At 39.1% G+C, this 14,342-nt stretch overlaps 1 protein-coding gene across 1 annotated transcript; it reads right to left on the bottom strand.

Annotated features, from left to right (window-relative positions):
• Nucleotides 1-5,907: 5,907 nt before the first annotated feature.
• On the bottom strand, nt 5,908-11,330 carry LOC137274011 (uncharacterized). Its single transcript, XM_067806960.1, has 3 exons — nt 11,258-11,330; nt 8,007-8,166; nt 5,908-6,154 (listed from the first exon to the last, which is right to left on the bottom strand). Exons 1-3 carry the CDS (start codon nt 11,279-11,281, stop codon nt 6,006-6,008), a joined length of 333 nt encoding a protein of 110 aa, XP_067663061.1. The 5' UTR covers nt 11,282-11,330; the 3' UTR covers nt 5,908-6,005.
• Between the last annotated feature and the right edge of the window lie 3,012 nt (nt 11,331-14,342).

A 14,342-nucleotide genomic window follows, 5' to 3' on the forward strand; every position in this document is an offset into this window, starting at 1 on the left:
TTCATTATTATACCAGACAGACGTGCTCGTCGTATTCTCATACGGTAAAATGTCTCAATAATTCAGGTACATTGACCTTTATAGCATAACTTCCTTCCAAATATTGTCATTCCTTATAATAACCTGTCTTCGTCAGGATTAGATCTCTTGAAGTGAAAGGTTTTGACGGAAAATTCCATCATTTTGCGGGGCGCATGGGCTTAGTGTTCCAAAAGTGAACCGTGTATGACTGCGCATGTGTGCGGCCCTTTGACATGGATACGTTCAGTTTTGATATGAAAGCTTCAGGGAGTTAACTTACAGATATACAGTTTAGTTCACTTGACATACGGTAAGCAGCGTATATATGATGGTTCCATTAACAGATGTGTATTTACTGCACTGTAGAAAGCTACAAATGAAATGAAAGTGAGTATTTTTTTCATTTTCACAATTACTTTCTGTCCTATCGATGTCGTTCAGAAATCTGTAAACGTTTAAACTGTTATGAACGATGCTACCTCGATAGAGTATTATCAATGTATTCAGTATCTCAACATTTAAATTACGTTGGAACATTTCCTTCATGGATGTTTCCATCAACTGTGGCCTTAACCTTTCTATTAATGGTTGGATCATCTTTGTGTGTTAACAGTTTAACGCGGCACTCAGCAATATTTCAGCTACATGACGTAGGTATGTAAACAATCCGTGTCTTGACCAGATAAACCAGTGATCAACAACACGAACATCGACTGTGAAATTGGTATACGCTGACGTAAATCAACTAACTACAGTGTTCCCAGAAATTACTGAGAAAATCTTTGGGTTTTTTTCTAATGATGCTAAGATTGGAAAAAGGGCTTTCACTATGCACTAAGCATACTAAATAAGGGAGACAACTCTTGAAAGCTTAGAAGGCAGCTCATTACGTCAAGAGTTATCTCCCTTGTCTGAGCAGACGGCTTCCTGTGTTGACATGGCACAATTTACACCAAGAGAGAAAAGAAAGCTCATTCTAGATGATTTTGAAAGGGGTGAGGCTGATGCTAAAGTGTTAGCTTGTAGACATGGTATTCCTCTGTCTACAGTATACAGAACTTTGAAGAATATTCAAACAGGAACCGGGATAGAGCACAAAGCAGGGGCAGGTCGGCCTAGGAAATTCAGTGTTGTGGATCGCCGAAGACTTGGGCAGATTGTGAGTAGGGGCAAATTGAAAAGTGTTGAGAACATCAGAAATGAAATGATTAGCAGAGGAAGTCCTCAGGTATGCAATGAAACAGTTAGGCAGGTATTACAGAGACTTAATTGGGTGAAAAAACGTGGAATTCCCTCGCCGTTGATGAAAGATGCACAAAAGGAAAAACGTTTAAACTGGTGTCGGGCTCATGAAAATCAAGACTGGGATAATGTTTTCTTTTCGGATGAAAGTTCTGTTTGGCTTTTCCCTAATTGTGTGAAAATTTGGACCAAAGATACTGTCAAACCTATCTACCAGCGACCAAAACATAGCCCGAATTTTCACATGTGGGGTGGCATATCGGCTCGCGGAGTGACGCCATTGTGTGTTTTCACGGGAAACTTGACAAAAGAAAGATACGTTGACATTCTAAATGGTTACCTTCTTCCGACAGCACAAACATTGTATGAAGACGATTGGATTTTCCAGCATGATAAAGACCCAAAACACACTGCGCGCTACACAAAACAGTGGTTGTCGGGCGAAAATGTTCAAGTTTTAGACTGGCCCAGTTACAGCCCAGACCTAAACCCAATTGAGAATGTGTGGGGAGTCATGAAGGACAGAATAAACCAAAAGGGACTGAGAAATATTGAAGATATGAAGGCCGAGGTGGTCCAATATTGGGATACCCTGTCACACGATTACCTACAAACTTTGATGGGTAGTGTGCCTAGGCGTATTCAGGCATGCATTGCTGAGCGAGGAGGTCTAACAAAGTACTAAAACAAGACTGAGACTGTAAAAGGATGATGTTTTAACATGTTTATGTAAGTAAAACACCAAAAGTTAATAAACGTAATGAGTTACATGACGCAACATGATTCTCAATAATTTCTGGGATATGTGTGCCTGATCACCCAACCCCTCAACTTCCTCAGGCCCCCCTAAGTAATTGAAGGAATTACAGCAAATTTGAAGGAATTGCATCTCAAATGTAAACAAACGCAGCCCACTCGCGAAACAATTGCAGCGATATCGGTAATTTAGCGGTAATAACAGAAATACATCGGCCCTATCGGAAGCAATGTCGGTAATACTGGAAACACGATCGGCCATCTTCGGAGATTTTTCGGTCGCGAGCGGAAACTCACGCAGCAAAACATGGCGTCGTTGGAAGAAGCGCCCGTCTCGGTGAGATTTGTTTTTAGTTTCTACTATTACATTTTTATACTTATCCATCTTTGACCACCCGTGTTGAATGCATTTAGGTATGAGGTGTTGTCGGGGCAAAAGCTTATGTTTTTAGGAAAAGATAGTCACTCTAGGAGAGTGTCACAAGTCATGCCCCTGTAGTTTGTTTACATCTGAACATCGAAGTCGTGCCGATGATTACGAACGTGCGCCAGATATAACATCATTTTTTTGTAAAATGTGTTTAAATTTGTCAATTGCACTTCGTAGCAAGAAAAATTATGGCTCATAAACTTCTTCATGGCGCACGTTCATGATGTTCGTAATCATCGGCACGACTTCGATGTTCAGATGTAAACAATCTCCAGGGGCATGACTTGTGACACTCTTCTGCAGTGACAATCTTTTCCTAAAAACATAAGCTTTTGCCCTGACAACACCTCATACCTAAACGCATTCAACGCGGGTGGTCAAAGATGGATAAGTATGAAAATGTAATAGTAGAAACTAAAAACAAATCTCACCGAGACGGGTGCTTCTTCCAATGACGCCATGTTTTGCTGCGTGAGTTTCCGCTCGCGACCGAAAAATCTCCGAAGATGGCCGATCGTGTTTCCAGTATTACCGACATTGCTTCCGATAGGGCCGATGTGTTTCTGTTATTACCGCTAAATTACCGATATCGCTGCAATTGTTTCGCGAGTGGGCTGCGTTTGTTTACATTTGAGATGCAATTCCTTCAAATTTGCTGTAATTCCTTCAATTACTTAGGGGGGCCTGTTCCTGTTACGACAAACATGGGTTGCTGAAGACCAGTTTTAACCTTAGGCCTAGATTTTCGAAGCTCTCTTAGCGCTAAGACAGTTAATGTTAATGTATGGTACTTACGACTATCTCAGCGCTAGGAGAGCTTCGAAAATCTAAGCCCTGGCCTTTCAATATCTTTACACCGTACGATAGTTCATACCCTCAGTAAGGGCCACATCTACTCATTTAACACCATGACACAGCTCACTTTAGAATGAACACTCATTAGGGTCACCGCCCGGAAATGTCCAAACAGCACGTCTCGATGAACCAGATACTCTTCACCAGAAAGAACACATGAAACTTTGTTTTGTTTTATTTACCGTAGTAGTTCCTTACAAAGCAACCAAACAAGCAAACGAAAGACACATCATGTGGGACAACTGTCAGTTCAATGTCTTACAAAGAAATGTACCTCTAATCAAATTTCAGTCAAACAAGCGTTTAACGTTAATTGATTGTGAAAATTTTGAATATATATTTCATCACTGTTTAGAAAGAATACCATTTAAAAATTCCAATAAAGTGTCCTACATTTTAATGTGAACATGTTTAGACATAACTGTTTTACATACAAGAATTTGATTCAGTGAGTAACGCTGCCAGAAAACATTCCAAGGTTTTTTCGGCATGAATATTATGCTCTTTATCTCTGCTTTATATATTAACTTGATATCTGGTCCCCTGAACAAACAAGACCTTCATCCTCGAAACCAAACGAAAACGGATGAAGGTTGTCTGTTTGTTCCTAGGCAGTTGTATGAGATACAGGATATTCGTTGTTTCTTTGATGGACTGGCAAATCATACAGAATTGTTTGCACAGACAAAATAGAAGCACATCGGGCTTCTTCAGTAACCTCCCACAACACATTATTTGAGTGATTAATTCATCGTCATAATACTTTTCAAATTCTTTTCTCATGTTATATCTGAAAGTCCAAATGTGATATTTCAATACTACAATACTAAATGCCATCCCAGTCCAAGAAGTATTCGGGTAAGTCACCAAGGACCATGTGAATAAAATATATACTTAAGTGAGTCAGAAATATTACCGTCCCAAATGACAAAGCAATTTATGCAAAAGCTCGATATTGTTGATTCAAGTCGATGAACATGCGAATGAACTACGTCAACATATAATCTAAAAATAACAACACAGAAGCTTCTTGTTATATGTCATGGATAATCATTTGTTTTTTGGTTTTTTAATTTTTTAAACAATTTTTGGGTGGCCTGTTTCCGAACATATACTGATCAAGGAAATATAGTGTCTTTGCTCAGTATAGTTATCTATAGGCACAGGCGGGCCTTTGGCTAGCTTCCAGGGTAAGGCGTATTTAAGCCAAGTGGAGTACTTTTGACTCTCATCACTGGTTACCTTCTGGACAGCATTACCGACATAGTTTTGTTAGCTGTTTTCGAACATATACTGACCAAGGAAATATAGTGTCTTTGCTCAGTATAGTTATCTATGGGCACAGACGGGCCTTTGGCTAGCTTCCAGGGTAAGGCGTATTTAAGCCAAGTGGAGTACTTTCGACTCTCATCACTGGTTACCTTCTGGACAGCATTACCGATATATATATTTATTAGCTGTTTTCGAACATATACTGACCAAGGAAATATAGTGTCTTTGCTCAGTATAGTTATCTATGGGCACAGACGGGCCTTTGGCTAGCTTCCAGGGTAAGGCGTATTTAAGCCAAGTGGAGTACTTTCGACTCTCATCACTGGTTACCTTCTGGACAGCATTACCGATATATATATTTATTAGCTGTTTTCGAACATATACTGACCAAGGAAATATAGTGTCTTTGCTCAGTATAGTTATCTATAGGCACAGGCGGGCCTTTGGCTAGCTTCCAGGGTAAGGCGTATTTAAGCCAAGTGGAGTACTTTCGACTCTCATCACTGGTTACCTTCTGGACAGCATTACCGACATAGTTTTGTTAGCTGTTTTCGAACATATACTGACCAAGGAAATATAGTGTCTTTGCTCAGTATAGTTATCTATAGGCACAGACGGGCCTTTGGCTAGCTTCCAGGGTAAGGCGTATTTAAGCCAAGTGGAGTACTTTTGACTCTCATCACTGGTTACCTTCTGGACAGCATTACCGATATATATATTTATTAGCTGTTTTCGAACATATACTGACCAAGGAAATATAGTGTCTTTGCTCAGTATAGTTATCTATAGGCACAGACGGGCCTTTGGCTAGCTTCCAGGGTAAGGCGTATTTAAGCCAAGTGGAGTACTTTTGACTCTCATCACTGGTTACCTTCTGGACAGCATTACCGATATATATATTTATTAGCTGTTTCCGAACATATACTGACCAAGGAAATATAGTGTCTTTGCTCAGTATAGTTATCTATAGGCACAGGCGGGCCTTTGGCTAGCTTCCAGGGTAAGGCGTATTTAAGCCAAGTGGAGTACTTTCGACTCTCATCACTGGTTACCTTCTGGACAGCATTACCGACATAATTTTGTTAGCTGTTTCCTTTGGCTAGCTTCCAGGGTAAGGCGTATTTAAGCCAAGTGGAGTACTTTCGACTCTCATCACTGGTTACCTTCTGGACAGCATTACCGACATAATTTTGCTAGCTGTTTCCTTTGGCTAGCTTCCAGGGTAAGGTGTATGTAGGCTAGCTTCCAGGGTAAGGCTTCGTTAAGCCAAGTGGAGTGCTTTCGACTCTCATCACAGGTTACCTTCTGGACAGCATTAGCGACATACAGAGCGACCTCACCCCAAAACATGTTTGTTTGGGTTTTTTTTCGTTTTTTGTTTTGCGGGTTTCTTTGTTTTCCTTTTCCTTTGAGTACAGGTGTGTACTATCTACGGGCCTCTTCTGTGGCTTCTCAGAGTCATGTGGAACCTCTTCCCTCCTGATGCTGACCTTGGACCACGCTTCACCCTCTTCTCCCGAAAGCTGATTTTAACTCTCGAAAGCAACTTGCCCTGGACGCCACCATTTGTATCAGAATCTGGAAGAAAGTGAGTTTTACGCCGATTTTACCAATATACCAGCCATTTCCATGAGGGGGCAGCAGAAATGGGTTTCATACATTATATCTATATGGGGAATCCAGCACGTTTTAAACACTCGGGTACCTCATCACACTGAAAAAAAGTGAACAAATATGAGAGTATAACCATTACATATAGAACTGTAACAGAAATTCTAATGACAGCGTTGCATATACATAATAATGCCTCAAGTAAATGTTTCCCACAAAATAGGCGTCGAAAAGAGACCACTGAACAGAGCCGTTGTCTGTGTGTACTTAATGTACTTCTCAATTCAAACAGGCGAACACTGTTTCTGTGTTGTGTTAGGTACAGTGCTAACCACGAAAAGTTTGATTTTTAGCTGAATAACCTTAACTTCTCAACATCGGTCAAAATATACAAGTATAGTAAAATGGTGGCATGGGCCTGCACCTGTTTTTCTAACATCGTCTTTCATATTATGCAGAAAGACACAAACACACAAAGAATGAAATAAACACAGAAAAAATATTTAACGAGTAAATACATAAAACTGACATAATCACTTCCAAAACTACCATAATATGTCTCTAAACGTGTTAACCACACTCATGAAACCGTTTTTGTCAAACAATAACATGTCCTACATTTAGACACAATAATATAAATTTACTTGAAATGCCTTCAAATGGCCACTGGTAGTGGATCCAGTGTTGGGGTTCAAGCGACTAAGGAACTGCATCCTATTAAATCAATAACCAGTAGAAACTACCCCTTCGTATAAAAAAGTTCATTGTGAAAATAACGGACTTGTCTCTGATAATGAATAATACATTATGACATTTTCCTTTTTCTGTTTAATCAAATGAATTTACAAGTATATTAAACAGTAGGTACCAGTGTGAATGCTTTAATTTCCTGACATTGCAAGTTCAAGTGCAAACTTTGACTTCGTATCCACTAATGATGGAAATCATGAAATGCAAATGTGAACAGCAAATTCATAAGGTCATTCGGTGCGTGCTTGTTTAAAATGACCACTCACTTTGAATGTGAGCTGGAAAAAAATAACTTTTCATTTCAATCTTTGTTTGTAAATTCCGTGACTTTCAAATCAAGAACGTCAATATGCTGTGGGGTGGCTCGATGCTGGTCAGTCTATGGGCACTGTTACCACGACAAATAATTATTTTTAACTTAGTGCACCAGACTGTTCCCGACCGCATAAGCTCGAGACCGCTAAGATAGAGCATTACGATTAAGGTATCTTGGGAACAGAATTGTTAAGTACACTTGTATGGACGTGGTTTGAGGAAGGTAAACTGCACAAAGTATCAGAAATCTTGCATTTTGCTTGACTTCGTGCCCGAAGACCCGATAATGGACTAATTTTAACGTCTCTTAACTGGCGTGGGCCACAAGACACATAAGGTTCTATCAAAGACAGCGGAATTCGTCTTCAGCGACGAATTTCGATTACCATGAAGATTTGCCGACGGCTGGGTCCGAGTGTAGAGAAGGCGAAGTGAATATCACGATCCAGTCTGATTTGGTGGCGAGAGCTTAATTTAAAATAAAATGGTATGGGGCACGCACGAACGTTCTCTCCTTGTTGTCGTTCGAGGGAACTTAAATGCTGCCTAGTACAGGGATTGCAACCTGTCCTGTTACCATTTACGCAGAGACAGCCCTAGGTCTACATTCCAACAACAAGGCAACGCCTTGTCGCATACAACAATTCTTGCACTCAATGTTCCACTAAATGCCGATATCCAAGTTGGATTCGCCATCGAGTACATGCAGCCTCGGTCCTGTTCTAGGTCTGTTAATCTGTAAGTTTCTACTTACTCTCTGCCTGCCTCAGGTCTGCCGGCTGGACGTTTAAGGTGATGTAGATGTTGACGTCCCTCACTGCTGATTTCTGTATCCGAACCGCATTATTCGACCCAATCTGGGTCACGTTCGTGTCCTTCGCCCCAACACCGCCAACGTTCTTGTCTGACATTTTCTGGGAAATGTACAGTAAAATAACCGGTGATCGCCAGGTTCTAACAGAATAGCAAGTGACCAACCTGTTTTCCTAATGAAGGACTTGATATCAAACACACATTGATACATTCGTGATCAACGAGCGTTATTCCGGGACAAGGCGAATAGCGACTACTACTTAGAACTACCTCAAACAAGAACGATAACTCAGTTGGGGCACTCATATATTGTATTGCTATTTGTTCTTATTTATCAATTTCAGGAATTAAACTTCTAAAATAAAACTAATCGAAGGAGATATTGTTTCGTTCAACATCCTTTTCCTTAATGTCCAAGAAAATTATCGTCATACTGAAAGTACACAGATCGTAGCTAACAGAATTATATCGGCTAAGGCGAAGTTCTTAATAATGAGTGAGTGAGTGAGTTTAGTTTTACGCCACACTTAGCAATATTCCAGCTATATGGCGGCAGTCTGTAAACAATCGAGTCTAGACCAGACAATCAGGTGATCTACAGAATGAGCATTGATCTGCGCAGTTGGGAACCAATGACATGTCTCGTCAAAGTCAGCCAGCCTGACCACCCGATCCTGAATACAAGAGTAAAAGTCGCTTTTCTTTCAAAATAATTAGCCAGCGAACTGTTTCTTTTGGTATCCAATGATTTGTTGTCAGCAAAGTATGTTAGCCAAATTCTACTTTGAAATTGTAATTTTAGATAAGATTCAGGAATAATTGTGTTTTACAGCCAAATTCTGAAAAGTACTAGAATTTGTACTGCACTAAATATGTACTGTAAATAAATATGACCTATGTTATATAGGGTAAAATCCTTTTGACGACTGTGTAATACTAGAATTCCAAGACTGTACAAATTTGTGTAAAAGGGTCCTCTATATATTATTCTTGAACAAAGCAACCTTACTAACATATTGAGAGGCTCGTAAATCAGACATTTCAGTTTCATCTAAATTAGCAGTAACATTATTTAACAATACGAAATTAGAATTGTTGTTATTAACTGTCAAACTGTATATAAGGTTGTGGATGATATGAGATAACTTATGACTAGGTTGTAATTATTTAAGCCAATCGGAAATCACTTTAACTTCAAATTAATTGAGAGGGGAAGTCCCCAATTCTCCATAAGCCATAAAGTCTGGTATTGATGGTTTTACATGTAAAATACATTTAGAAAAGCGAAGATGTTCCTGTACATATCTATGTTTTTGCAATATGTCTTATTCTAAAAATCATAATATATTAAATGAATTAATAAAAATATACTTCATACTAATGTTGACCTTTCTTTTCTGGGCACATGTCATTGTTATTAAGGGTACTGCTTAATTACGCCTTATGCAACCAACTATAACTATATTTGTTTTAAGGGTTCTGTCTTTTGGGAGATCTTAAGGGAAGACAATGTCCCACTGAGTATATTTTGACAGTGTTATGGGCTTGCTTTGGAGACTGTATTGCGTTTTACAACATATAATTACCAGTTTCATTACTTTCAAAACAAAATGACATCTAAATATAACTAATTGACTCCATCTTTAACGTTGGGTTCGCATTTAACATCTCTGGGAATATTTTACTCTGATTTATTGGGGTAAATACATCAATACAATATACGAGGGCTTTAGGGACATAAAGTTCTATTGGAGTCAAACAGGACTAGAAAGGAAACCCATATTTTATGGATAGTAAACTTCTTTATTGCAATGAGAGCGACGTTTCGGTGTAGGTACAAACACCTTTATCAAGCAAGTAATGCATCTCAGAGAAGGAATAGAGTTATCGTTCTTATTTACAATAGTTTTGATATTCATGCGCCAGTATGAACTTCTTTTAGAGTCGCTATTCGGTTTGCCCGGGATAACACGAGTTGGTCACGAAGTCAGCTTAAACTTCAAGTTCAGATTTTTGGCAGTAGATCTATCGCATTGATTCTGTGTTTTCGATGACCTATCAACAGAGCCATACGGATGGTCGGCAACTCAGGGAAAAAAACATGAGAGACCCCGGGACCATGTGATGCTGAAATGACGTTCTGTTGCGTTGTCGATTATGTTACACATGTTATGGTCCAAAGGTATGGCTTGGAATGTATGTTTTGTTCAGTTTCTTTGTTTCTCACCCCCTGAACCCCACCCCCTGGATCCACCAATGCATCCGTTTTGTTTGGACGTATCGCCGTCACATACCCTTTTAAGTGGGAGTAGTGTCACACTGAAGACCATTTGAATAAACTCTATGAACTTATTCAAGCACTAAATGAAGCCAATAAGACTGTGTTAACTTCGTATGTATAAGTGGACCCTGGCTGTCTAGACGCTGTCAAACGCTTACTTTATACAGGATAACTGAAACAGGATAGTTGAAAGAAATTGAAAGCAATGTACCTGTATCTTCAATCTAATTGCAAACATCTCTATTGATTGATCTGCATAGATTTCATAATTTCATATTTAATTAATAGGTGTTATCTAAGATATTTACGGTCAGTTTATCATTAAAAGCAATTGTTTATCTTGCTCTCAGGCGCTGCCACAAATATGAAGTCCAGAGTACGCCAGAAAAGGTGGTAAGCGACAGTCAGGAACACTATTCAAATAATTTTGTTTTTATTAAATTTTTGCGATTTTTCCCGTCGGCCAACAGACCCATTTTCAGAATTTGGTGGCTAGGTGAAACACATATACAAAAAAGAAGAAACAATATCCCTTGTAAAATTATATCAAGTCACAATGTTGTGTTGTCTTATGTATATACAGGCTATATATATTTCAGGTTGGGGGATAGTATGGAGGGTCGTCATGCATTTGAATATATACTTCCTGAGTTACCAGCCTTCACCGGGCAATGCTTACAGTAGGACGTGTATAGATCGGGTTGTCAAGCATAGGGCTAAATCATCTTGCCTTGACATATGACGTCACCTGTGACGGTCGCCATTTTGTCTAGGTGACAGAATGTCCAGTTTCTTTAGACAAGTGTTACCCATCCGCAAGATTAGTGGAGCTACATTCGTGTGTTTCACCCTCGATATTACAAGTACTTCTTACACTACACCAGAAAACCACCCCCTTGCTAATTCCTTACCTGTGTCTGAGATTTATCTCGCATCACACCAAGTAATCCTCAAAGCTCTGCACCTAAGTACAGAACTGCGCATGCCCGTGTCTCTTCGCCGTGTTCACTTCTACCACATGGCGTATGTCTGGGTAGACGAGCCTGCCTTCTGTGTATGTGTATTTATAGCACACAGGGATTTACGTTTGAAAAGATCATGAAGATGAATGGGGTTTAACGTGGCGTAACTGTTGCCTTTGAGCTACATAGCAGCGTGAAAGCACATAAGTGTCTGGCTAACCGTATTTGCCTAGACCAGGGATACTCTATAACATATATAGGCTCCCTGCCTAGACTTACGTAGGTTTTCGTGCATGTCAACCGATTTTAACATAATGCTCTCCAATTTTGTCAGTTCCTCAGTTATATACCTCCCAGAATGATGGCGAGGTAATGTGTAGAATTTAGGATGCAGACAGAATTAGAGCTGTCTGGTTGTCACTAACCAGATCAGGGTCACAAAGTGTTCGTAAAGGTACGACAGGACGTAACTTCATAGTTTATCATATACGTTTTGTGGATCATTAAAGGGGCACTGATGCGGTGCGAATAATGCTTCTCGCCAACGGTCTAATTACGAAAGCAGACCGCAAATTGGTCAGTGCCCACTCCTTCGACCGTGACGGACAAAGGAACTGGGCTCCTGTCCATATTAGCAAAATTTCTTCACTTAAACAGTCAGGAGGCCGGATGCCCATCACATGCCATTTGTTTAAAAATATCCATGGTATTCCTTGTCTGATCGTAACCATATATCCCAGCAGTGTAGTTCTTTTCGGATGCTTGGATGGTATACTTACTGATCCAATTTGATCCTATTTCTGTGTTGTTAACCTCGATATTTAATCATGTTACATGAAAATATGATGTCTACAGGCACGTAGCAAGCCATTTGTTTCAGTACGGAAGATTGCAAAGCTGTATATTTAGGTAGTTTTGAGTGTTGGTTGAGCTGTGATAGCAAATAGCATACGTAAATTTTGGTAGCTATGGTAGCTACAATGGTTTATTATTTATGATAATAAAACACACAGTTGATTTATTTGAATTCGTAAACAAAAAAAACGATGACCTTGGCTTTGGTAGAGAAATCTGAAAATTGTCTTACGTACAAAAAAACTTATTTCACTTATTTACCAAAATACACAGCAAATGCCTGTGTGTATTCCTTATGTAACGAAATTCCGTTGGTATCCTCAAAACAGTTTCGGCCCAATAGTGTTTTCAGGCTGCATGCGACACAGAGATTACATCTTCCTTGCTGTAACTCGCGTTTGATGGTGTAAACCTACACGTGTTATTTGTCATCATTCTCTTGATGGTCAATTTATGAATTTATAACAGGTATAATTAGTAGCAACACCACTTCGGTTACTCAACAAAGGTTCCCATTTGGCATTTCTCCTGTCTGGAGTAAATACTCAACATTATAAATTAAGGTCTGTAATGGCAAATGTATTGTATGTTATGTAATATGTGGATGTAAGTGATGCAAGAGGGTTTATCACCTGAGTTACAAAAACAAACATCGATCAAAGGATTAACCGATAACACACTGATTGATTAATTACTTTTGTTCTTCTAGCGGATTTGTCAAAAGGCAGTGTGTGTAGATGACTACACCCTGTCGTAAAGTGTGAGTGCAAAAACAACATCCTCCCTTCAAAGAATTAACCACCCTTGCGTTGATTGATTGATTGCTCAATATTGGTCAACTAAATTACTAAGAATAGTGGACATCATACAATTAGTTGCCAGGTGTGCTATCTTGGGAGACCAATGAGAGCTTTATCTAGTTTTCACCAACGAAAGACGTGAAACGATGTGTTACTTTTTCGCAAATGAGACAGTTGTAAGACACGCGACACAGAGCAGGATTATTTCCAGCTGCAGATGAATGGAATACGATTTCTTTTACGTGGATATTGATGGATACATTCCTGAACAAGGTAGTAGCCTGACACTGTTGCTATAAAAGTAGTCTGTTTTACGTTCATTATTTGCATTTTGTTTTAATTTATTTGTTGTAGCATTCAGCAGAATCTGTATGACAGAAAACACACACTAGATCGCGTATGTGTGTGAAATAGGATCCACATCGGCAATTTATACAATGTATAAATGTTGCTGTTATGTTAGAAATTTACAACGAGTATAAGCAAATCGTGTGTTCTTTTATTAATTTTCAGAATCATACAAATATGACAATAAACTAATTAGGGTTATGAGACAAAATATAGAGACGTACATTGGCTTCGTTATTTTTCCGTCCTAATAGTTTTTTACCATTTCTACCACTGGCAGATGATTAACCTTCAAAGTGTTTCATTTGTTTTCATAATACATTTGTTTTCATAATACAATTGACTTCACCTCAGTTGATCTGTCTATAATTAAACTATCAATTGCGCTTACGGACTGCGCAGCAGAGGTCACGAACCAGTCACGAATTCTGGGATATCATCCGGGTACTCACGGGAGAAAAACAATAACAAAAGTTTACGCCAGTCCACGGAAAATGCTCCGCATCAGTGCCCCTTTAAGTGACATTTATATCTTTAAAACGATATATAATGTGAACCAGAAAAGCCCAGCAAACTTTCTTTGCACGATATTCAGGAGTGTTAGCTATGGCCGTGAACCATACAAACTGTCATTCTTTGAGCTGAAAAACAGACGAATTATGTTATCTCCATTGTGTGTTCTGTACTACTGCATATAGCACATAACAAGTTGAATTCGCGAAGCTGGCGATTTTGCGATTCCAAGCCAAAATCCCTGCTGAGAACTTACCGAATTTCCTGTTTCTTGTTTAGTGTATTCAAAAGAAAATATGGTTTCCTCTTTTTTCATTAATTGTTAAAGGTAGTCACTTTCAGCAATTTTCTTTGAGATTCTTCTTTTTCTTTTCGTTGCTACTGGTATCAATGGCTGGACTTCTGTTGGACTTTAAAACATTCAAGACTCAGCATTCTAATTTGCCTCTGTATTTCTAACACAAAATTCCGAAATGTTCAATTTATAAGTTGTTTGGTCAATATTAGCAAGACCACAG

Source organism: Haliotis asinina, chromosome 2 (genome assembly GCF_037392515.1).
Source record: "Haliotis asinina isolate JCU_RB_2024 chromosome 2, JCU_Hal_asi_v2, whole genome shotgun sequence".
Taxonomy (NCBI): Eukaryota; Metazoa; Mollusca; class Gastropoda; order Lepetellida; family Haliotidae; genus Haliotis; species Haliotis asinina.

Bases quoted from the DNA above. Each gene is read 5' to 3' on its own strand.
- LOC137274011 (XM_067806960.1), bottom strand. From the start codon at position 11,281: ATGCGAGATAAATCTCAGACACAG. The intron at 8,167-11,257 runs GTAAGGAATTAG...TACATTTCCCAG, and splicing joins GAGATAAATCTCAGACACAG to AAAATGTCAGACAAGAACGT. The intron at 6,155-8,006 runs GTAAGTAGAAAC...ACTTTCTTCCAG, and splicing joins AGACCTGAGGCAGGCAGAGA to ATTCTGATACAAATGGTGGC.